General features: G+C 36.7%; 1 protein-coding gene and 1 pseudogene across 5 annotated transcripts; one reads left to right on the top strand and one right to left on the bottom strand.

The window, feature by feature from the left end:
* Positions 1-584: 584 nt before the first annotated feature.
* Positions 585-13,411, top strand: LOC120129364 (transcription factor GTE7-like). 5 transcript variants are annotated; one of them, XM_039146883.1, is made up of 3 exons: positions 585-2,167; positions 2,308-2,511; positions 2,619-3,147. In XM_039146883.1, exons 1-3 carry the CDS (start codon positions 1,904-1,906, stop codon positions 2,688-2,690), a joined length of 540 nt encoding a protein of 179 aa, XP_039002814.1. In that variant the 5' UTR covers positions 585-1,903; the 3' UTR covers positions 2,691-3,147. The 5 variants fall into 3 exon arrangements, 2 of the variants coding, with proteins under 2 accessions (XP_039002814.1, XP_039002813.1); XR_005516729.1 differs by having other exon boundaries at positions 2,308-3,147; XR_005516731.1 differs by lacking the exons at positions 2,308-2,511; positions 2,619-3,147 and adding an exon at positions 13,401-13,411.
* LOC120129366 lies at positions 3,452-6,425 on the bottom strand (annotated as a pseudogene).
* Positions 13,412-22,766: the final 9,355 nt, after the last annotated feature.

Below are 22,766 nucleotides of genomic sequence, written 5' to 3'. Positions count from 1 at the left end.
AAGACACCAATAGACATCATTAGGTTATAATTTTATTTTATCTCAATTAGTATTAACATCCAACATAGAAGGCCGTTAATTTTTAATAAAAAAATAATGAATTTAAAACATATGAATAATTAAATGATATTTTTTAACTTTTAATAATTGAAATATCAAATAAAATAATATCTTATATTCAAAAAAACTATTCTAAACTTTTAATAATAAATAGACTCAACCACGTATCTCGCTATAATTGGGGACCACTGATGTCTTATGCCCAAAGTTAAAAATCTCTACATTCGCGTTTGCATTCACTCCAAACCCAAATCAAACGATCCATTTCAACGGCCTTTCCCTTTACACGTGTCCATACTTTTAATCGCAACCGTAAATACCAGCTCACCTGGTCGGTCATTTGGTCAGTTACAAAATCTTTAACAATCGTTGGATCAGAAAGCAGACTCCATCTAACGATCAAATATTTGCCCGAAACTCTATCGGGCAGATCTCTTCACCTTTAAGAATCGAGCGCAGGCACTCTCTTGTTTATTGCTCATACTAGGATTCCAAACCCTAGTTCCTGATGTATAAATTATTCGCCAATTGCTCGTTTTAAATTCTCGATTCACATTGGTTTGGGCGGCGCGTGGTGGCCGTTCAGGTAGCTCGTGAAAGGAACGATTTACCGTTTCATGGTTTGAATTTGCCATTCCGAATTGGGAAACCCTCGTCATTGCTCTTCCGGCTCCTGATTATTTTAATGGCATCGGCCGTTTTGGCGAACCAAAGTGAGTCGAATTGGTCACCGCAGCCGAGAAGCAGTGTAGCTAAATTCATGGGCAAAGTTCCTTACCCAGCAACAAAGCGTAAACACAACCCTAAATTGAAAAAGAAACGTCAATTCAACAAGCAATTGCCGCCGTGTGATGATGATGCTGGCCATGTCGTCGATGATTTCCTGGCCGTAGCCCGACCGGCGGCTTCTGATGCTGCGTCGTCGATTGATCGGAAACAGAACCAGTTTAGCTCCAGCGCTATTGTAAGCTTCTGCGTCAGCACTTATTCGAGGAATGAGTTGATTGATCTGAAGAGCCAGTTGATTGTCGAGCTGGATCGGGTTCGTGAGTTGAAGAATCGAGTCAATTCGAACGATTTTCAGTTGAGATCCAGCTCAAAACCCTTACCTCAAAAAGGAATTTCCGGTGACAAACGTCCTTTGCCCCCTAATTCCATCAAAGAATTGAAGAGACTGAACACACAAGAGAATGGAAAAGCACCACAAGCTCATTTGATGAAAATTTGTTCCCAAATACTGAACAAATTGATGAAACATAAGTATGGCCATGTCTTCAATTCTCCGGTTTATGTCATTGGGTTGGGGCTTCATGATTACTACAGTGTAATTAAGAACCCAATGGATCTGGGCACTATTAGGACGAGACTAGCGAAGAAATTCTATGGGTCACCGTTGGATTTCGCAGCTGATTTAAGGTTAGCTTTCAATAACGCCATGTTATACAATCCTAAAGGGCTTGAAATAAATGCGTTGGCTGAACAGTTGCTTGCAAGATTCGAGAAGTTGTTTCAGCCGCTGAGTTATAAGCTGGAGTACGAAGAGCCATTGGAAAGAGGTTATTTTGAAGAAGAGTTGCTGGCTAGTTCTTGGGATCATGGCGATGATAGGTTGAAGAAAGATAGAGAAAGAAATGGGGAGAAAAATACTGTTGAAAGTGATTGTTTAATTAATATGTCAGCAAGACCCGGTAAAGATGGCGCCGGTTCACGCTTTGTTTCAAACCCAAATGTTCCACCGCTTCCGCTTCAGTTGCCCTAACCGGCAAGGGTGGCGAGGGTTGGTTCGCCGATTCGGGTACCGAAGCAGCCAAAGCCAAAGGCTAAGGATCCGAGCAAGAGGGAAATGACTATGGAGGAGAAGCATAGGCTGGGAATGGGATTGCAGAGCTTGCCGCAAGAGAAGATGGATAATGTGGTTCAGATTATAAGGAAAAGGAATGGGCATTTGAGCCAGGATGGGGATGAGATTGAACTTGATATCGAAGCAATGGATACTGAAACACTGTGGGAGTTGGATCGATTCGTCACTAATTACAAGAAGATGGCCAGCAAGATAAGGCGGCAAGCATTGTTGGCGAACAATGTGGTGTCTAATGGCACCGATAGGGTAAGCACATATTTGGTTGCTTGATGAATGGTTGATAATTTGTTTACTTCATTGCATTAATGTTTGGATATTATGTTTTTTTTTGACCCAAAAATGGTGGAATGTTTTTTTTTCTGACCCAAAAATGGTGGAAAATACAGGGGGAGATAACTATGAAGAAAATTGAAGCTCCAGTGGAGATGAAGAAACCCAAGAAAGCGGATGCTGGCGAGGAAGATGTAGATATTGGGGATGAAATGCCAATGAGTAGTTTCCCACCCGTCGAGATTGAGAAGGACAACGATGTGCTAGTAGCAGTTCTAGTGACCCCAGCAGCTCGAGCAGTGGTTCATCATCTTCAAGTGGTATTACTCAACCCTCTTTCGAATTTCAGAATGATGGTTTCTGAAAAAAATAACAACCAAAAGAACTGCGGGAAGAAATTCTTATCTAGATAGGTTATCATTTGCAGATTCGGATTCTGGGTCTTCTTCAGGAAGTGATTACGATGCAGATGACAGACAGTCTTAAAAGCTCGGATTGAAGGATTGGTTATTCATTTCCGAAGCTTGTGAGGTGTGGTTCTGGGAAATCCGGTGCTTGAGATGGGGTTGGAACCCTGGTACTCAATTTTTTCTCCGAGGCATCTACCATCCTATCTTTTGTTTATTGGTTGGTGGCATGTATGCGTGGTATATGGAAACAGACTGGAATGCCGGCGTTAGCCTCTTTGGGGTCATACGTTGAGAGGCGGCAACAGCGTTGGCTTGAGAACATCACATATATTGGAGCAACCACCTAATAAAGCAAAAGTGCGATCCCAATGCATGTGCTCGGTTCCGGGTTAACCATTGCCGTGTCTGGAGAAGGTTAGCATCTCTTGTTATCGGCCTTTGCTTAAGAGACAAGTTGATGAAAATTGACTGCCAGTTTGGGATTTGGAAGCCCTATTCGAAGTGATGATTCAGATATATGATATATGCAGAACTTAGTTTTTGTTGCATATGCAAAGTTTCTTAATGTACGAATGAGAAAACACGTTTGAAAACAAGATGGAATCACTTCCCCCAAGTATTGGGTGGAACTACCGTTTATTATCAGTGATATTTTATGTCGTATAAAACAAACAAAAAACGGGTGGAGATTCTACAGTGCTGGAATTAGCCAGAAATGATGTTGTGGGGACCCAGTTGCTGGAACCACGAAGCTTCAACCCAACACACTTCAAACACATACCCACGATTCACTTGCAGATATATATTTGTTTAATGGATAAACTCGGAAACAACAGTGAACCCACTAGCCTACATTCACTTCATTTATATACAAAACTGCTTTATCGCCATATGCAAAAGGATCTGCATCGTTCGAAGAATAAGGGGAAACAACTAAGCGAATCATTGCCTAATCACTCACTTTTTCACCTCCTCGTACTCTGCCTCTTACGCCTGCTCACCACGTTGAGCATCTCCGGAAGAACCACCTTGGGCACCACAAGAACCACCAGACGTGTTCCCCCGATCTTTGAGACTGCCTTGTTTGCTGCGTCGATTTTGGCCTTAATATCCTCCACATTCTCTCCTTCCATTTCCTTCCTCAAATTGGCGACAGCATCACAACAACCTCTATTGCTTTTCCTACTTCACTAGGAACTTTGTCAGTGTACTCGTTCAAGCTTTCTCCACACTATAGATGGTAGTGTCTGCAATGTTTTTTATATCGATCAAAGCTTTTCTTTGTTGGTCCTTCTGAGCATGCAACTTGGAGGAGGCGACCGGATGGTAATCTGCTGTTCTTTCCCGGTGGCCTTATCCTTGGCAGAGACGGTCACAATACCATTGGCTTCAATGTCAAAAGTCACTTCAATATGTGGCATGCCACTAGGAGCAGGTGGAATGCCAACCAAGTCGAACTCACCCAACATCTTATTGTCGGCAGCCGTTTAACGCTCAACTTGAAGTACCTTTGTGCCTACTTGAGTCTGGTTATCAGCTGCAGTGGAGAACACCTGAAAAAAAAGGAACCCCATCAAATACGGGAAAAAAAAGATAACATTTGTACACAATAAATCTGGAAGCAATTAGACTGTGGTTGCACAAAAAACAGCAAACTACTTATCATGTCTCAAGGACTAATACATATAAATGTCTAAGAAAAATGCAGACAATTGCACAGAAGACAAACCTGACTTCTCTTGGTGGGAATGGTTGTGTTCCGGTTGATTAGCCTTGTGAATATACCGCCAAGTGTCTCAATACCAAATGAAAGAGTGACATCAAGCAGAAGCAACTCTTTAACATCACCTCGAAGTAGGTCACCCTCAATTGCAGCTCCCATAGCAACTGCCTCATCAGGATTGACACCTTTGCTCGGACTCCTCCCAATGATGCCTGACACAACTTCTTGAACTTTTGAAACACGAGTCATCCCTCCAACAGAACCTCATCAATATATCCTTCGTAGAAATGCCAGCATCCTTCAAAAAATTCTTACATGGAGCCCTAGTCCTCTCAATCAAGTGATTTACCAAAGACTCGAACTTTGATCTGGTCAATGTTATATTCAAGTGTTTTGCCCCAGATGCATCAGCTGTTATAAATGGCAGGTTAATTTCAGTCTGTGATGCAGATGAGAGTTAAATTTTAGCATTCTCAGCCGCTTCCCGAAGCCTCTGGAGAGCAAGTCTATCCTTTGAAAGATCAATTCCCTCAGTTTTCTTGAATTCGCTCACCAAGAAATCCAGCAAGGCATTGTCGAAGTCTTCACCTCCCAAGAAAGTATCACCATTTGTTGCTTTGACCTGGATAAGTGATATATTAATATAATTAGCCTAAGCATACCAAAAACAAACCCTCTTAGAATAGAAAAATATGCGTACCTCAAAGACGCCATTAGAGATCTCCAAAATTGAAATATCAATTTATCCAAAAAAAAATTGAAATATCAAATGTTCCACCACCAAGATCTACGATTGCAATGAGACCCTTCTTGTTGATCATTCCATATGAAAGGACAGATGCGGTAGGCTCATTGATTATTCTCTGAACATCAAGACCTGCAATTCTACCAGCATCCTTAGTTGCTCATCTCTGAGCATCATTGAATTAAGCTGGAACAGTGATAACAGCATTAGAAACACTCTTTCCCAGGTAAGCCTCGGCAGTTTCCTTCATCTTGGTCAAAATAAATGCCCCAACTTGACTAGGAGAATATTGCTGCCCATTTGCTTCGACCCAGGCATCTCCATTGGGAGCCTTCACAATCTTGACAGGAACCATTCCTATTTCTTTTGCTGTCTGGGGATCATCAATCGTCTACCAATCAGACGCTTGGTACCAAATAGTGTATTAGTTGGATTGGTCACTGCCTGTCGTTTTGCAGGGGTGTCAACAAGTAACTCTCCCTTTTGGTTGAAGGCAATAACAGACGGTGTGGTCCTTGCACATTCGGAGTTCTCAATAACCTTGGGATTCTGAATACAATAACAGACTCAAGCAGATATAATCACAGAATGACTTCACTGTCCAAAGCTAACAACGAAATCATTAAGCCTATCAGTCACAAGAAAGTTACACTGAGCAAATCACAAATTTACTACAAATAAACAATAATGAAAATATATCAAATCAACCTTACCTGAAAGCTCTCGAAAAACATCTCCAATTAATTCCTACTGAGGACTTGCCATTGCTAGTAAGCTGCACAACAACAAATTAAGCATAGGCATCATCTCATTCCATTTCATTCAGATGGGAATCCTATTCTTGTACTGAACAAACAAACTGCAATAATCATTCACAGAATAGCTGAATCTCACGCATAATCGTCTTTGACTCTAGTTGGAGAACTAAGCTCACGTTATAAGAGACAATCCAGAAATCAAAACACGTCCACTTAAAACTACTAGGCAAAAATGGTTATTTTTAGTATCCTTCATATCTTATCATAAGATACAACAACTAAAAATATCAGGCTAAATTCCCTCTTCCCTCGACTTTACCGAAAGCCAAACAGAATATATAACACCAGGTAATACAGATGAATCAAACAAATCACCTAAACCGAACATGAAAAGTTCCAAAGCGAACAGAAAAGGATTAGAAACTTACGCATCAATAAGCGGAGAGAGGCTTAGAGACGGCATCACGGCGTCGAAATGAACGGATCAAAGCTGCCGTAGCCATGGCTATAACTAAGCTAGAGCCGGGGAGGATCTATTCTACGTTCTTCGTGAAACTGATATTGAAATGCGAGGAGAAAGACGTTTCTAGGGTTTAGGGTTTTGTATCGAAAAGATTTTAAGAAATATGCCGTATTTTAAGATTTTTTCCTGGTAAGTTATGGAATGTTCTAGACTAACACCACAGCATTCATTTCAAATTTTCTTAAACTACATTATTAATTACTTAATTATAAAAATTGTAATATAATTATTTTATCTTTTAATTTTATCTATTAAGTTATTTAATTATGGATAAAGTATATCAATGATCCCCTACTACAGGGCGATGTTTTGTTAAGTTATATAACTATTAAAAGTTATAAAATGATCTTTTAATTATAAGATAATATTTTGTTAAGTCTTCAATTATTAAAAATTATAAGATAGTCACTCAATTATTCATATATTTCAAACTTAAAACTTTTATTAAAAAATTAACGATAATTTAAGTTGAATGTTTACTCGCTCATTAGCGGGTAGTAAATGTGGAAATTTATTGTTAGTTGTCATAGTCGTAATCATAGGTAACTTCTATTTTCTTCTTAGCTTCATTACTACGGTAAGTCAAGAGTCTTCCTAATATATATTAAGTTAATTTTATATTTATTGTATTATTTTTAAGCAATTATATTATGTAGATATTTGGTTTTAAAATATGTTTTGGAAAATACTTTCCTTTGTTCATCTATTTTCAGTGAATTCTTTTAATTATCTTGGATCAAACAAAGGGAATTTACATCACATAACTCTGATAATATTTTAAAATAAAATTATTTTTGTTTAATAATAAAAAAAATCCATGTTCAAGTGAAGGGAGGGGTCGAGATGAGAAGATATATCAATAAAAGTTTAACTTCAAATGCGTAATGTTGAAATTTGCATAATAAGTATTCCCATTGTATTGCAAACATTAACTTGAGCATCTTGTGATCGCAGATTAGTTGCCATTTGACAAATTTACCGATGATCAGTTCATTAACTTTTTGTTTGATAGGTTTAGCTTTGTTCCCTCCTATGTGTGCGCAATCCGCACCATCAGCTAACAATTTGATGTAAGGCACTTGTATCTTAACAAATTGATTGTGGATCTAGGAAGGAAGCAAACAACCTGCACAAGTGAATGGCTCAAAAAGAGATGGTTAAGGGTGTTAAACGTATGGGTGAATAGGTGGGTTGTTTAAATGAGAGATGGAAGTGGAAGATGATTGAAATGGCTATGGGTTATGGCTATGAAACAAAGGGATGGTAGTGAGGATAATATCTTGAAGAAGTCTCAAAGAAGAACCAGTGCTATAGAGAGCAAAGACTCAAACTTTATATTGCTTCTTCAAGGGGTGGTGTTAAGGACTTTGACCCACTAGTTATAAGAACTAGGAACCAGAAGTATCAAGGTGAAAAGAAAAGGGGTTGACGCCACAAGTATAAAATAATACTTGATAAGTCGATAAAAGTCACCAGGACTTAAGGAAGAGAATAATCTCACTTATATTAATCAAAATGGTCTGATTACAAATGAAATATGCTTTCCTATTTATAGGAAATAGAGAGGCATGGCCGAATGGTTACAAGGGGATTCAACCAGCCTTGTACCTTCCTATAGTGACATAATTAATTACAAAATAGAGATGATATTTCAGTTTAAATGGAGGGTGATAACCCTTGGCCGAATAGCTATACTGTCCCTTCATGTTGGCGCCAAATTGGATGGGAGATGATGCATGGCCGAATAGAGAGAAGGCTCTTTATCTTGGCGCCTAAATGAGTCCACATGCAAGGCACATAGGGGCTGGTCATATGTCATGCACATGGGTGTTCTAGGGAACATTATGGTACAACCTTGTGCATTGAATGATGGCTGGTCATGTGCTCCATCATGGGCGTGCATGTGTCTCCTTCCAAGCTAGCTTGAATGTGGAGCTTAACTAGCAAGCATGGGCTGTTTGTGAACAAGCTTCTTAGCCGAATCCTTGTGAGCTTCATAACATCACGTTCAGCTATATTCAGCTACCATTGACATCATTTTTGACAACTCAGCTCCAAATAGTTCAACTAGCTGAGTTTAGCTATCATTGAGCTCCTCTAGCTGAATTGAGCTTTCATTAGTGTTCCATGAGTTGCCTTGTACTTTGTAAGCTGTTTGTGAGCTGCATAGGACGTCCAAATCATCCACCAAGCTACCTCATCGTGCATCTCACTCCAATGTACCTATATGTGCAAGGAAACAAGGTAAGTCCATGGTATTGAGCTGTTATGAGCTAAATACATTGCTGCCATGTAAGAATATGGTAATGTGAGCTATGATTGAAGGTCATGAGCTAAATATATCATCTCATAATATGTGTAAGATAATGCATGAAGCTTAAGAGCTAATATGAATGCATATGAACTAATAAAACGAATTATAATGATGCTGCCTTGATGTATATAAGGTAATCATGTTTAATATGATAAAACTATCCTAATATGCTTAAATATCAATGTGCATGTTGTGTTCATACTAAGTTATTCTTTAACTTCATAACAAGAATTCTTATCATGAATTGTATTATAAAAGCATGTAGTATATAACTAATATATAGTAATTTCAATATAAAGGTGTTAAAGAGTACTCCCTTTATTGATGAAAACGTGCTTGCATCATCCCCCTTCTTTAAGGCAATTTATCCTCAAATCGAGTTCATTCTGTCCTTGCATAACTTCACGTCTCCTTACTAAAAGAAAGCATCCTTTGAACGGTTATGTTCTTCCATTAGGTATCCTTTCATAAGATTTCCCTTTTGGCCTTTCTTTGGAATTTGATTTACCAACAGGTACCTTTTGAGAGTGATCTTCCTTTAAGGATATCCCTTTTGATAGTGACCATTCACGTTGTAGACATCAATTTTTTTTTTATTTTAAAATTTATTATTATTATTATTATTAATATATATTATTTATTAATATTACAAAACCCAAATTGAGGCCCAATTACAAACTTGGTGGCCCATATCCAGAAGCCCAATGGAAACCCTAAACCAGATTAGGGTTTCCCTCTTCTCCCAGCCGCCTCAGCTTGCCACCGTTGGATCTGGCAAGATCCAACGGTCCAGAAATACCCAACAAGGAAACCCTAGGGTATCATAACCCTAGGGACACGTCCCAGCTGCCAGTGCCACGCCACGGCGCCTCCGCCTCGTTGAAGAATCTAGAAGCTTTGCTACTTCAACACCCGCCGCCCACGTCGCAAGCTCTAGGGGTGAGTCACCACATAGCTCGGTGACTCACCGAACTCCACCTTTCAGACCGGTCCGAGACAGACGCCGGTGATGGCTATAAAGCCATCACCCAACCTGCAAAGAAAAAGGGACCCCCAGTAAAAAACAGAGAAAAAAAAAAGGGAAAGAAGAGAAGCTTACCGAGGAAGCCACGACCGCCGGACCTCACCAAAACCTTCGAAAACCGAAGGTATATTTCTTAGATTTGCTTCGATCGGGAGCCGTTTAAAAGAAAAGACCATCGGAACCGTCATTAGGACGGTTCGATCTATGTTTTAGTATAAAAAAAAATTTATTCCGAAGAACGCCGGCGAGCGGCTGCCGGCCGGATAGCTTCTCTCTGTTTTAGAGAGAAGCGAGAGAATTTTCTCTCTCTCAGAGAAGAGAGAGAGAGGGAAGAAATGAGAAATGAAGCTGGCCCTTCGGGCCAGCCGATTTTAGCTTTAAATAGCCCTTCCCGAATGACGTCGTTTCGGGGAGGGCTATTTGTGTAATTAAATAATAGTTAAATCCTTTCCGCAGTCAGCCTAATTTGTAAACTTTATATTTTAGTCACTAAATCAATTTATAATCCTTTTAATTTGGTTCTTTAATGTTAATTTTATTTATTTTAGTCCTTTATATTAAATAATATATTTAGGGTAAATAACAGATTTAGTCCTATAATTTTAATAATTAATATTTTAATCTGAATAGTATGTTTTAATTTATTTTATTCTAATATCCGAATTTTATATAATTTTATTTTAGTCACTAAATTAATAAATAAGAAAATAGCATGTTTAATCCCTATAATTTTGATTAATTATGAATTAGGTATTTAATTTTAATTTTACTATAATTTAGTCACTAATTTTAAATCTTTTCATTTATTTTACTGCTTTTAAAATATATAGTTCTAATTGTATTTTTATGGTTTTAATTTTACTTGTTTATATATTTAAATATTTTTATTATTATTATGTAGTCATAAATATATATACAATAAATAATATATATATATATATATATATTTAATAAATTAGTTTAACATTTATTTGTCAATATCGAAGAAAAGGGCAGTCTTAATACAACTGGATGTCCTATTCTAGTATTTTAAAATTAAATATTATAAAAAATTATTATTTAATTTTATTCAAATTAATATTTATTAATATCAAAGAAAAGAGCTGTCTTAAGGCACCTAGAAGTCCTTTTTGATATTTTTAAATATTTTTTTATAATTTTGAAATAATAGGATTATAAATTAAATATATATTAAATTTTTAAATTTTTAATAATAAAGACAATTTATAATTAAAAAGTACCAATTTTGGGCGTTGTAGGGGTACTAATCATTCCCTAAACGTAACCGACCACGAATCCCTTTTTATTATTAAAAAGAACAAATTTTTGGTTATAAACGCAGATCAGTTCATTTTTTAATTGATGTTTTCTTAAAACTCTTTTAAAAAATAATTTTTAGGTATTCGACCTACCTGACCCAAAAGGCCGATGGCGATTCCCAAATTATTTTCAAAAACCATTTATTCACATCAATTTTCCCGCCAAATAAATATTTCGTACCTGGACGAAAACAGGTTACGACAGCTTGGCGATTCCACTGGGGAACTGGTCAAACTTTTAAAAATCAATTATAAATTATCTCTATTAATTATAAATTAAAATTTCATATATTTAATTTATAATTCTTTTTATATATATACATATTATTTTTATAGTATTTATATATATTATTAATATTTCATTTTATTTGCAAGTATTTTATTTCATTATTTATTTTTCTGTCAGAGGTTTGAACATTTCTCCTCACATACAATACTTGCATTGCATAACATAAGCTCTATAATTGAGTTTGTCCCTTTTAAGTGGGAGTGAAAGCGACGTCTTCGTGAGAATTTATTCTCCGTGTCAGACCTAGCAAGTAACTTTCGGGGTTCATATGCTCTATGTCTTCGTGAGAATTTATTCTCCGTGTCAGGCATAGAGAAATGTATCCCCTCGAATTGAACTCGATCCATTTTAGTTTGTGATGGACTAGGATTGAGGGTTAGCAACCCAAGGGGGCACTAACAAGGACAATTCGGGTACCTTTATTCTTAGATCTGAAACCTTGCATATAATAAACCCTAGAAACTCTTCCGATCTGAAGTCATGCCGAAATAGGTGTACACACAGGAGAAATGAATTCTAACTTTCCTTTTAATTAATTTATTTATTATCTTACTGATTAAATTACATGTGAATTTAAATTATTTAAAAACATGTTTAAATAAAGATATTTAGGTAGATATTATTGTTAAATTTCTTTATTATGTAAACTAATTCATTTCTTTTTGTGTGTTCTTTATTTTTTCTGTTTTCATAGCATCATACAGGATAAAAGGAATTGATCCTCGTGTTAATTGTCTCATTGGAAAGCCTTCATCCATGGATAAAAAGTGTTCAAATCAAATAATTCTAAACTCAGAAGTAAGACAGTGGGCTGAGGACTTACAAAGACAAGGAGGAGACAGTCTGCAAGATGATTATGTATCAGACTTGGCCAGTTATGCTCCAGTTTCGCTAAAAAGAAATGACATGCAAGATTTGCGAAGCATTTGGGAAAGTTGAGACTCAAACAAAAAATTGCAGTTTTATCATACTTACGGAGACATCCCATATTTGCTCTATGTCGAAGTTGATGATGAATTACTCAGAGCCCTAATTCAATTCTGGAATCCATGGTACAATTGCTTCACTCTCAATAAGGAGGACTTAGTCCCTACTATTGAAGAGTACACAACTTTGCTACATATAGAAGGGGCTTTGGAGAATCGAATTTATTCAAAGTCAATTAAAACTCAACCCTTTCGAGTTAAATTAGCAAAGATTGCCGGGGTACGAGAAGAATGGGTGGCATCCCGTACAAAACAAAAAGGCGAAAGCGAAGGCATTGCTTGGACCAACATTAAAGAACTTTTTCAGAGTCATCCAGACACTAAAGTACGATTCGATCTATTTGCTATGGGTATGTATGGTATGGTCATCTTCCCTAAAGTATTGGGATATGTTGAAGCTACAGTGGTAGATTTGTTTGAACAGCTACCGAAAAAGATTAATCCTGCTTCTGCAATTCTAGCAGAGACCTTCATATCGTTAAATGCTTGTAGAAAGCTAGGAGGTGGACGATTCTCAGGGTGTACCCAGTTGTTATATGTTTGGATCCGTAGTCATTTCTGGAGGACAGAAAAGGTTTCATACCGACGCTTTAATACGGATTACTCACCATTAGGAGAATTTCTGGAGCAAGAATGGCCGAAAGAAATTAAGAAAGATATGTGGATTAATGCCTTTCGAAATCTACAAAGCAATGACATTGTTTGGCGAGCCCCATGGCAAATCCAAAGGGAATTCTTTTACAAATGTGGTGATTACAACTGGATAATGCTGCTCGGATTGTGGGGAGGAATTGGATATGCACCACTTCTGGTCATAAAATAGTATGAAGGTCGTCAATTTGTACCTGTCACCATTGGATTACATTCATCTGAGTTCGCATTCCACAACAAAAATTATAAAAGAAATATCATGGAAGCTGTTACAGCTTGGAAAACAACTTTTTGTATCCGAGCTAAAGCAGCAAAAGAAATGCTAACTCCTGATTATGAGGAATGGAGATCTGTCAGGAAAAATGAAAATATTCCTCTACCAGATCAAAATGAGGATATCTCTATGGAAGATCGCATTAAGGTGGTTCCATCAGAAATTGAAATCTTGAGAGCTGAGTTTGAAGCAGAAAGAGAAGGCTGGTCAAGAGAATTAGAGCAAATGAGACGAGATAAAGCTATGTTGGGTGTTGATATTGACTTTCATTCATCACAATGTGCAATGTTGAGAGAAAACAAAGAAAAAGTTGATGGTGAATTTAGAGCATTAAAGAAAAATTACCAAGAGTTATATAAATCCCGGAAAGCATCAGAACCAAGCCAATCAACAGTACAGATGAGCAGAGAATTGAACATCGAGAAAAGTCGAGTTGAAGATCTGAAAGGAAAGAATAGCCGTCTACTCAAAAGCCTTGAGAAAGGAAAGCAAAAAATGGAAGATTTTGAGGTTGACAGAAGAGAGCGAATTATAAAACACAAAGCTGAACACCGCGAAATCATGAATGAAATGCAAAGAGAAAGGGATCGAGCCAAAGATTTAGAAGAGATGAAAAATGACATCTTTGATAAATTTGAAGGTGAGAAAATATCATGTTCAAAGGATTTGAATCTGAAATGAACCAGTTGATTGCCGAACTTGAAGTCAGGGGCCAAAAGATTGAAGAGTTTAATATTGAAAAAGAAAAATGGGAGTTGGAAAGAAAGAATTTCAACACCAAACTTGAGGTAGAGCAAGAAGTGGCTAGCAATTGGATGCAAAGATGCAGAAACAAGAATGTTCAAATCCAGAAGATTAATCAAAGAACGCAAGAAGCACGAACAAAACTTGAAGAAGATCTGGATCAGTCTAGAAACAAAAACTCAGAGTTTAACGCTTACATTTTGCAACTTGAAGAATCATTATTTCAAGAAAAGGTTCGTCTAGGACCTAATGATCTCAAAGAAAGTAATGAGGAAAGTGCTTCACTGCAAAGACACATTAGAGATCTTGAAAAAATTCTGCAAAATTATCAAGTCAGAATCACTGAATTAGAGCAAACTCTTGAAGGAACTAATGAGCAATGGCAAAAGTCAACTGATTTCTATGTAGAAAGAAGTGAAGAAAGAAGTAATATGGTATTCGAGGCCATGGTACAAATGAGTGAATTTGCTAGATATGTCGGGGAATTAGCTGTTGAAGCTAAAATAATTGAGCATCACGTTGATCCAGTTTCTAAGTTTGGAAAGAATGTGTCATGGTTAATGAAAGAAATTATAGAGCTTAATAGGAAAGCTACGCCTTATCTGTAGTTATGAACTATTATAAAGAAACTTTTGTATGCCGATGAAAGTTGTTCTATGACAGTTAACTTTTTGGGATCAATACCTTTTTGCATACATGCATTTTGCATACATTCATTATTCATTTCATGATTTTCTTTATGGATATTTTTTTATTTTATTAAGATAAAATTCATTAATTAAAATTTGGAAAAAAATAATATCAAAAGATTTTTCAATCGCAGTTATTCTGGCCAAAAGAGAAATACAACATCACTACGGTACTAGACAAGCTACTAAGAGAATTATGGAGGATAAAATACAACGTATTGAGGAACAGCATAATAAAGAACAAGCAGAAATGAGAATGAAGCTGGAGAAAATTGAAGCCAGTATTGCAAATTCACAAGACAGTATGATGCAGAAAATATAGGACATGTTTAAAAGGCAGGCTATCATTGGAAAAATGCATGAAAATCCTGTATCTTTTGACCAAGAACCTATGTATCCTCTAGGTTTTCCACCAGAACCAATTTATCACTATGGTACTACACCTATACAAATTAATGCTCGCACTTCAGCATTTCAAGAAGCCAAATCACATGAAAATCGACAAGTGGATCATGCATCTTCAAGCAAAAATCCACTTATATCAGATGTGAAGATAGGGGATTTTAATACTGAGCATTTAATCCCATATTTGAATGAGCTGAATGAGAAAGAAAAAGTAAATGAAGAATTGACCAGACAGATCAAGAGCTTAGAAGAACGAATGAAATCCGTGGAAATAACTGAATCATTCTATGGGTTTGACGCTAGTGAGTTGAGTTTGGTTCCAGACCTAATCCTCCCCATCAAGTTCAAAGCTCCCGAATTTGATAGATATGACGGTACTACATGCCCTTCATCCCACATCACTCTGTTTTGTCGCAGAATGGCAGGATATGTGAAAGACGAGAAATTGTTAATTCACTGCTTTCAAGATAGTTTGACAGGACCAGCTTTAAAATGGTATACTCAATTGACCAAAGCCAACATTAGATCCTGGAAAGATCTGGCTAAAGCATTCCTAGAGCAGTACCGCCACGTAACAGACATGGTCCCTGATAGATGGACTCTCCAAAATTTAGAGAAAAAGAATAACGAAACGTTCAGACAATATGCCCAGAGATGGCGTGACACAGCAGCCCAAGTTCAACCACCTTTGTCAGAAAAAGAGGCCACAGTAATATTTGTCCATACATTGAAAGCTCCTTATTTAAATCATCTAATAGGGAATGCAACCAGAAATTTTGCAGATTTGGTCATTTCTGGAGAACTCATTGAAAATGTCTTGAAAAGTGGCAAAATTGAATCAAATGAGGGGTCTAGTTCCAAAAGACCTATGTACCGGAAAAAAGAGAATGAAGTCAACAATGCAAACTCTTACAACAAGGATTCATCGAAAAGTGTTACAATAACCCAGCCAAGGGTTAAGAAAGAGGAAACAAACACTAATCGAGCAGAGTCCAGAGGATCTCGAAAGGAAAATGAAAGGTTATCTTTTACACCTTTACCAGTACCATATGCTGAGATCTATGATTCGCTGTTAAAAACAGATGTCATACGGCCCTATCCTTTGGTTCCCATGCAACCACCATTCCCTCCTTGGTATGATATAAAGGCACACTGTGTTTACCATGAAGGAATTACGGGTCATTCTATTGAAAACTGTTTGGCATTCAAAAGGGTGGTTCAAAATTTGATCAACACTGGAAAGTTGGAATTCAATTCACCATCTACATCAAATCATCCATTGCCAAATCATGGAGATAAAAATGTGAATGCAATTCAGGAAGAGAACAGAAAGAAAGCAAAAACTGACATTTCTGAAATTAAATCTCCTTTTGTTTGGGTATTCCAACAACTCTCTTTAGCCGGTATAATTCCACAACAATTCAGGCCAAAACATAATGAAGGCAAGAATTATTGTGAATATCATCAAGATAAGGGGCATGAAATTCAACTATGTTTTGAGTTTAAGGATTTGGTGCAAAAATTAATGAATAGCAGAGAGATAGAATTCTTTGAAGAAGAACCAAGGAAAAAAGAAGATGATGTTTGCTCATCAGAGGATTCTAAACCTAGTCAAAGAACAAATGATCATGTGATCATTAATGTGAAATCATCTACGGTGATTCCTGTACCAATAAAGCCGAAAGTAGTTATCACCACTCATCTACCATTTCCATACAAAGATACCCGCAGGGTACCTTGGAATTATACTACCAATGTTTCAATGGTAGGAGGATCTGTTTCTCTAGAAAAAATGGAAGAGAAAATACAGAGTTTGGATACAACATCGACATCTGAAGCAGTGAGTGAAGTCTGTTTCTTTACAAGAAGTGGGAGATGTTACTCTCCCGAAACATCCAATGCCTCGGAACAAGTGAAAACAAAAGGAAAAACCATGGTAATACCTCAGAAGGTATTTGATGATGAATCTCCTCCAGCATTCAATGAGCCTGTGACAGAAAAACAAGCTCAAGAATTTTTTGAAATTCCTGAAGCATAGTGAGTATAGTGTGGTTGAACAACTACACAAACAACAAGCGAGAATTTCTATTCTTGATCTATTGATGAATTCAGAAGCACATAGAAATGCTTTGATGAAAATGCTCAATCAAACATTTATCCATGAGGATATATCCCTCAATAAACTTGACAGAATTGTGGGACATATAGCCGCTGACAATTACATAACGTTCACGGATGATGAAATACCTGAAGGTGGAATGGGGTCAGTAAAAGCTTTGAATATCACGACACATTGTCATGGTCATGTGTTGCCAGGAGTATTGATTGACAATGAATCCGCTCTCAACTTGATGCCTCTAGTCACACTTCAAAGAATGCCTGTGGATAAATCACACATGAAGAGCTATCAGAATGTAGTACAAGCCTTTGATGGTACTCAAAAAGAGGTGCTTGGGAAAATGGAAATACCGTTGTTAATCGGACCAGTCGTGTACAATATTGACTTTGTGGTGATGGACATCCACCCTACATATAATTGTTTATTAGGGAGGCCATGGATTCATTCAGCAGGAGCCGTTCCTTCTTCATTACATCAGAAATTGAAATTTGTTGTTGATGGACAACTAATATGTGTTAGAGCTGAAGAAGAAATCATTGCGTCTGTAACAAGTGATGTTCCATATATTGAAACCAATGATGATGCTCTTGAATGTTCTTTCCGAGCTCTTGAATTTGTCAATGCAACTTTTATTGCAGAAGGAAGCAAAATTCCATATCCCAGATTATCTGATTGTACCAAGATGACGGTACAACAAACTTTAGGCATCGGAGCTAAAGCTGGGAAAGGTTTAGGAAAGAATCTTCAAGGGATTTCAGTTCCTGTAAGTATAAAGATGAAGAAAGATCGTTTTGGGCTTGGATTTAAGCCCAATTTTCAGCAAAAGAACAAAGAGATGAAAAGAAGATGTGAAGACAGAAAGGCAAGGTTGAAAGGGAAAGAAATCCTTTGGGAACACATGTTTTTCCCACAGTTGAAGACCACATTCAGATCAGGGGGAACAATTAATGTAGAACAACAGCTTGTTGAAGCCTTTAAAGAAGAAAAGTTGACGAAAGATCAAAACATAGTTGAAGAAGCTATGAATGGATTATTTATCAACATGATCATGAATGACAACAAGACTGGCAAATACTTGGATAGGATTCGCCCATGTTTTCCTGGAGAAACACTCAACAATTGGACCACTGAAGACCTTCCTATAGTTTTTAATATTGACGCAGAGTAATATTCAGAACTAATCTTTATGTTTAGCTCAAAAGTATGAAAACTTTTTGTTATCTTGTAAAGAAAATTAGGTTAAATATAAGAAATTTTCTTTAAAATTTTCAGATGACAATCATTCTTTACATTTTCTTACATTTTTACATTTATTTCATAAATTTACTATATTCTTTCGGAAATGTGTCCGACTTAAATTTGCAGGTGTCACCATGTTAATAGCATGTTTATTCCTAAATTTAATCAAGAGATAAATTTAGAGTAGCCCATATGTCTGGAAGAAATCAATGGGTGTGAGGATGAACTAGAATATGCAGTTCCTACTGAATTATTAAGATTGGTAGAAAAAGAAGACAAACAAATTCTACCTCACAAAGAAGAGATTGAAACTGTGAATCTGGGAACAGATGAAGAAATAAAAGAGGTGAAAATTGGTATACTCTGACCATCCAGATAAAACAAGAATTGATAAATCTCCTTCAAGAGTTCAAGGATATCTTCGCCTGGTCTTATCAAGATATGCCTGGTTTGAGTACAGATATAGTGATGCACAAGCTTCCAATCAATCCAGAATATAAACCGGTCCAACAAAAGCTCAGGCGAATGAGGCCAGAAATGTTGTTACAGATCAAAGAGGAAGTAATGAAACAGATTAATGCAGGTTTCTTACAGGCAGCCAAATACCCAGAATGGGTAGCCAACATTGTTCCCGTACCGAAGAAAAATGGAAAAGTTCGAATGTGTGTGGATTACAGAGATCTCAACAAAGCTAGTCCGAAAGATAGCTTTCCATTACCCCACATAGACACATTGGTAGACAATACTGCAGGACACGCATGGTTTTCATTCATGGATGGCTTTTCAGGATATAATCAGATAAAAATGAATCCTGAAGACATGGAAAAAACAACATTTGTAACCATATGGGGCACATTCTGCTATAAAGTGATGCCATTTGGATTGAAAAATGCAGGGGCAACGTATCAAAGAGCCATGGTAACTTTGTTTCATGACATGATGCACAAAGAGATTGAAGTATACGTGGATGACATGATTGCTAAATCCCGAACTGAAGAAGAACATATTCAAAAATCTGAGAAAGCTTTTCCAGAGATTGAGGAAGTATCAATTAAAGCTCAACCCCGTAAAATGCACTTTTGGGGTAACTTCCGGGAAACTTTTGGGATTTGTGGTCAGCAAAGGAATCGAGATTGATCCAGATAAAGTAAAAGCAATTCAAGATCTTCCACCACCCAATACAAAAAAAGAAGTTCGAGGCTTTTTGGGAAGATTAAATTATATATCTCGGTTCATTTCTCAATTAACTGACAAATGTGATCCAGTGTTCAAATTACTTCAAAAGAACAATCCTGAAGTCTGGAATGAAGAATATCAAGAAACTTTGGATATTATTAAGAAATATTTATCCAATGCCCCAATTTTAGTATCACCAATGCCTGATAGACCATTAATTCTCTACTTGACGGTCTTTGAAAATTCAATGGGATGCGTACTGGGACAACATGATGAATCTGGAAGGAAAGAAAAAGCTATTTATTATCTGAGTAAGAAATTTACTGATTGTGAAATTCGATATCCACCAATACAAAAATTATGTTGTGCCTTGGTGTGGACTACTCGAAGACTCAGACAATATATGTTATACCATAATACTTGGTTGATATCAAAACTTGATCCTTTGAAATTCTTAATGGAATCACCAGCTTTGACAGGCAGAATGGCTAGATGGCAGATGTTATTATCTGAGTTTGATATTGTATATGTCAAAACAAAAAGCGATAAAAGGAAGTGTCATAGCTGATTTTCTGGCCAGTCGTGTATCAAATGATTATCAGCCTTTGAGTTTCAATTTTCCCGATGAAGATTTGTTGTGCATATCCATGAATAAAGAAGTCAGAACAAATGATGCATATGCATCTTGGAAGCTTTACTTTGACGGAGCATCCAATGCTTTGGGACGAGGAATCGGAGCAGTGTTAATTTCTCTAGAAAATATTTATTATCCCTTTACAAGTAGACTGGAGTTCTTTTGCACCAATAACATGGCGGAATACGAAGCTTGTGTCATGGGATTGAAAGCAGCTATAGAAAGAAAAATCAAATGTCTCAAAATATATGGAGATTCATCGTTAGTGGTGTATCAATTGCGAGGAGAATGGGAAACAAAAGATCCCAAATTGTTGGAATACCGAAATTTTACCCTCGAATTAGTGAAAGAATTTGAGAGAGTTACCTTCAATTATCTCCCTCGAGAAGAAAATCAAATGGCAGATGCTTTGGCTACATTAGCTGCTATGTTTCAGGCAACTAAGAAAGTTGATATGATGCCAATCAAAATGCAAGTATATGAAATTCCTGCACACTGTTATAGTGTGGAAGAAGAGGTAGATGGTAAACCATGGTATCATGATATTCTGCAATATATCAAAAATCAAAGTTATCCACAAAATGCATCTGAAATTGATAAAAGAACCTTGAGAAGAATGGTTGCTGGATATTTTCTTGATGGAGAGATTATGTATAGAAGAAGCAATGATCAAATGCTATTGAGATGTTTAAATACCAGCGAAGCTAGAAAACATCATTGAAGAAGTACACAGTGGAATATGTGGAACACATGCAAATGGTTTTTCCATGGCCAGAAAAATAATGAGATATGGATACTATTGGGCTACCATGCACACAGATTGCATTGATTATGCAAGGAAATGTCATAAATGTCAGATATATGCAGACAAAATTCATGTACCCCCATCTCCTTTACATGTAATGACAACACCATGGCCGTTTTCTATGTGGGGAATAGATGTCATTGGAGCAATCACACCAAAAGCATCGAATGGACATTGCTTCATCCTTGTGGCAATTGATTATTTTACCAAATGGGTTGAAGCTGCTTCATATGCCAATATTAAGAAGTCCACAGTCTGCAAATTCATAAAGAAAGAGATAGTTTGCCGGTATGGCCTACCAGAAAGGATCATTACAGATAATGCTCTGAACCTGAACAACAAAATGATGACCAAACTTTGTGCACAGTTCAAGATCAAACATGCAAACTCAGTGGCATATCGTCCAAATATGAATGGGGCAGTTGAAGCAGCAAATAAGAACATCAAGATAATCATTAAAAAGACCACTGAAACTTACAAAGATTGGCACGAGAAGTTACCTTTTGCTCTATACGCATACCGAACTACTGTTCGAACATCTACTGGGGCAACGCCTTTTTCTTTAGTCTATGGGATGGAAGCAGTCTTACCAATTGAAGTTGAGATTCCATCGCTTCGAATTTTGAGAGAAACAAAATTGGATGAATCTGAATGGATCCAAGCTAGATTTGATCAATTGAACCTTATTGAGGAGAAAAGATTGAAAGCTATTTGCCATGGACAGATGTATCAGAAACGGATGATGAAGTCTCATGACAAAAAGGTACATCCAAGAGAATTCCAAGAGAGTGATCTAGTACTAAAAAAGATTTTGCCTATACATAAAGATTTCGTGGGAAATGGATGCCTAATTGGGAAGGGCCATACGTTGTGAAAAAGGCCTTTTCCGGAGGAGCGTTGATCTTGGCAGAAATGGATGGAAAAATTCTGAGAAATCCAATAAACTCGGATTCTGTCAAGAAATATTATGCTTGAAGAGAAAAAGAAAAAAAAAGAAAGAAAAAAAAAGAAAAGAAAAAAGAAAGAAAAAAGAAAAAAGGGGGGTCAAGGTGAAAACCCGCAAAGGGCATCTTGTAACCAAAGGAAGGATTTGAGTTGAAAACCTGAAAGGGCGGCTCAAATGCATGTTGATATTAGGCATCTGGCAATTGAACTCTCTTAAGATTTTGACAGTTTGGGAGAAACTTCACATCTACAAGCATTTTGACAACGTTTGAGATCTTCCAGACAAAAGTTTACATCATTACTCTAAATTGTGTCAATTTGATTAATTTAGAAATACTTATGCTAATAATTTGTTGAGTCATTTAAATTTTTATCATTCTTATGCTTGTCATAACTTTGAATACAATTCTATCTATTTCAAGTTCAATTTATTTGAGATTCAATTTATTTTCAAAAATTCAATTTATTCTTTTATGGATTAACATAATTTTGAAATAAGTTAAAGATTTCTGAATATCACTTTATGTTAATACTTTTAAAGGCATGAAATACAATGATTCAAAAAGAATGGGGTATATTGGAGCAGTAGAAAAGATAGTTCGTTGTAGCAATCATTACAAGTAAATACACCAACAAAAATCTAGTTCATCATGATGATGTTTATTGCTTCCATTAAGATTGTTACACGGGATGCTACCGACAACAAGGTCGAATTCGACAAATCTACTCATCAATTGCTCCAATCGATCATCATTCAGTTCTTGCACATCTGCTTTCAAAAGTATGCCAAGACAGTAAAAGGC

Source organism: Hibiscus syriacus, unplaced genomic scaffold (genome assembly GCF_006381635.1).
Source record: "Hibiscus syriacus cultivar Baekdansim isolate YM2019G1 unplaced genomic scaffold, ASM638163v2 tig00110485_pilon, whole genome shotgun sequence".
Taxonomy (NCBI): Eukaryota; Viridiplantae; Streptophyta; class Magnoliopsida; order Malvales; family Malvaceae; genus Hibiscus; species Hibiscus syriacus.
This window is presented reverse-complemented; position numbering and strand designations above follow the sequence as displayed.

What these genes read in the sequence shown, in the direction of transcription:
- LOC120129364 (XM_039146882.1), top strand. Translation starts at nt 1,904, where the DNA reads ATGACTATGGAGGAGAAGCATAGGCTGGGAATGGGATTGCAGAGCTTG. An exon ending in TGTCTAATGGCACCGATAGG is followed by an intron (nt 2,168 to 2,307) that starts GTAAGCACATAT and finishes TGGAAAATACAG; the next exon opens with GGGGAGATAACTATGAAGAA.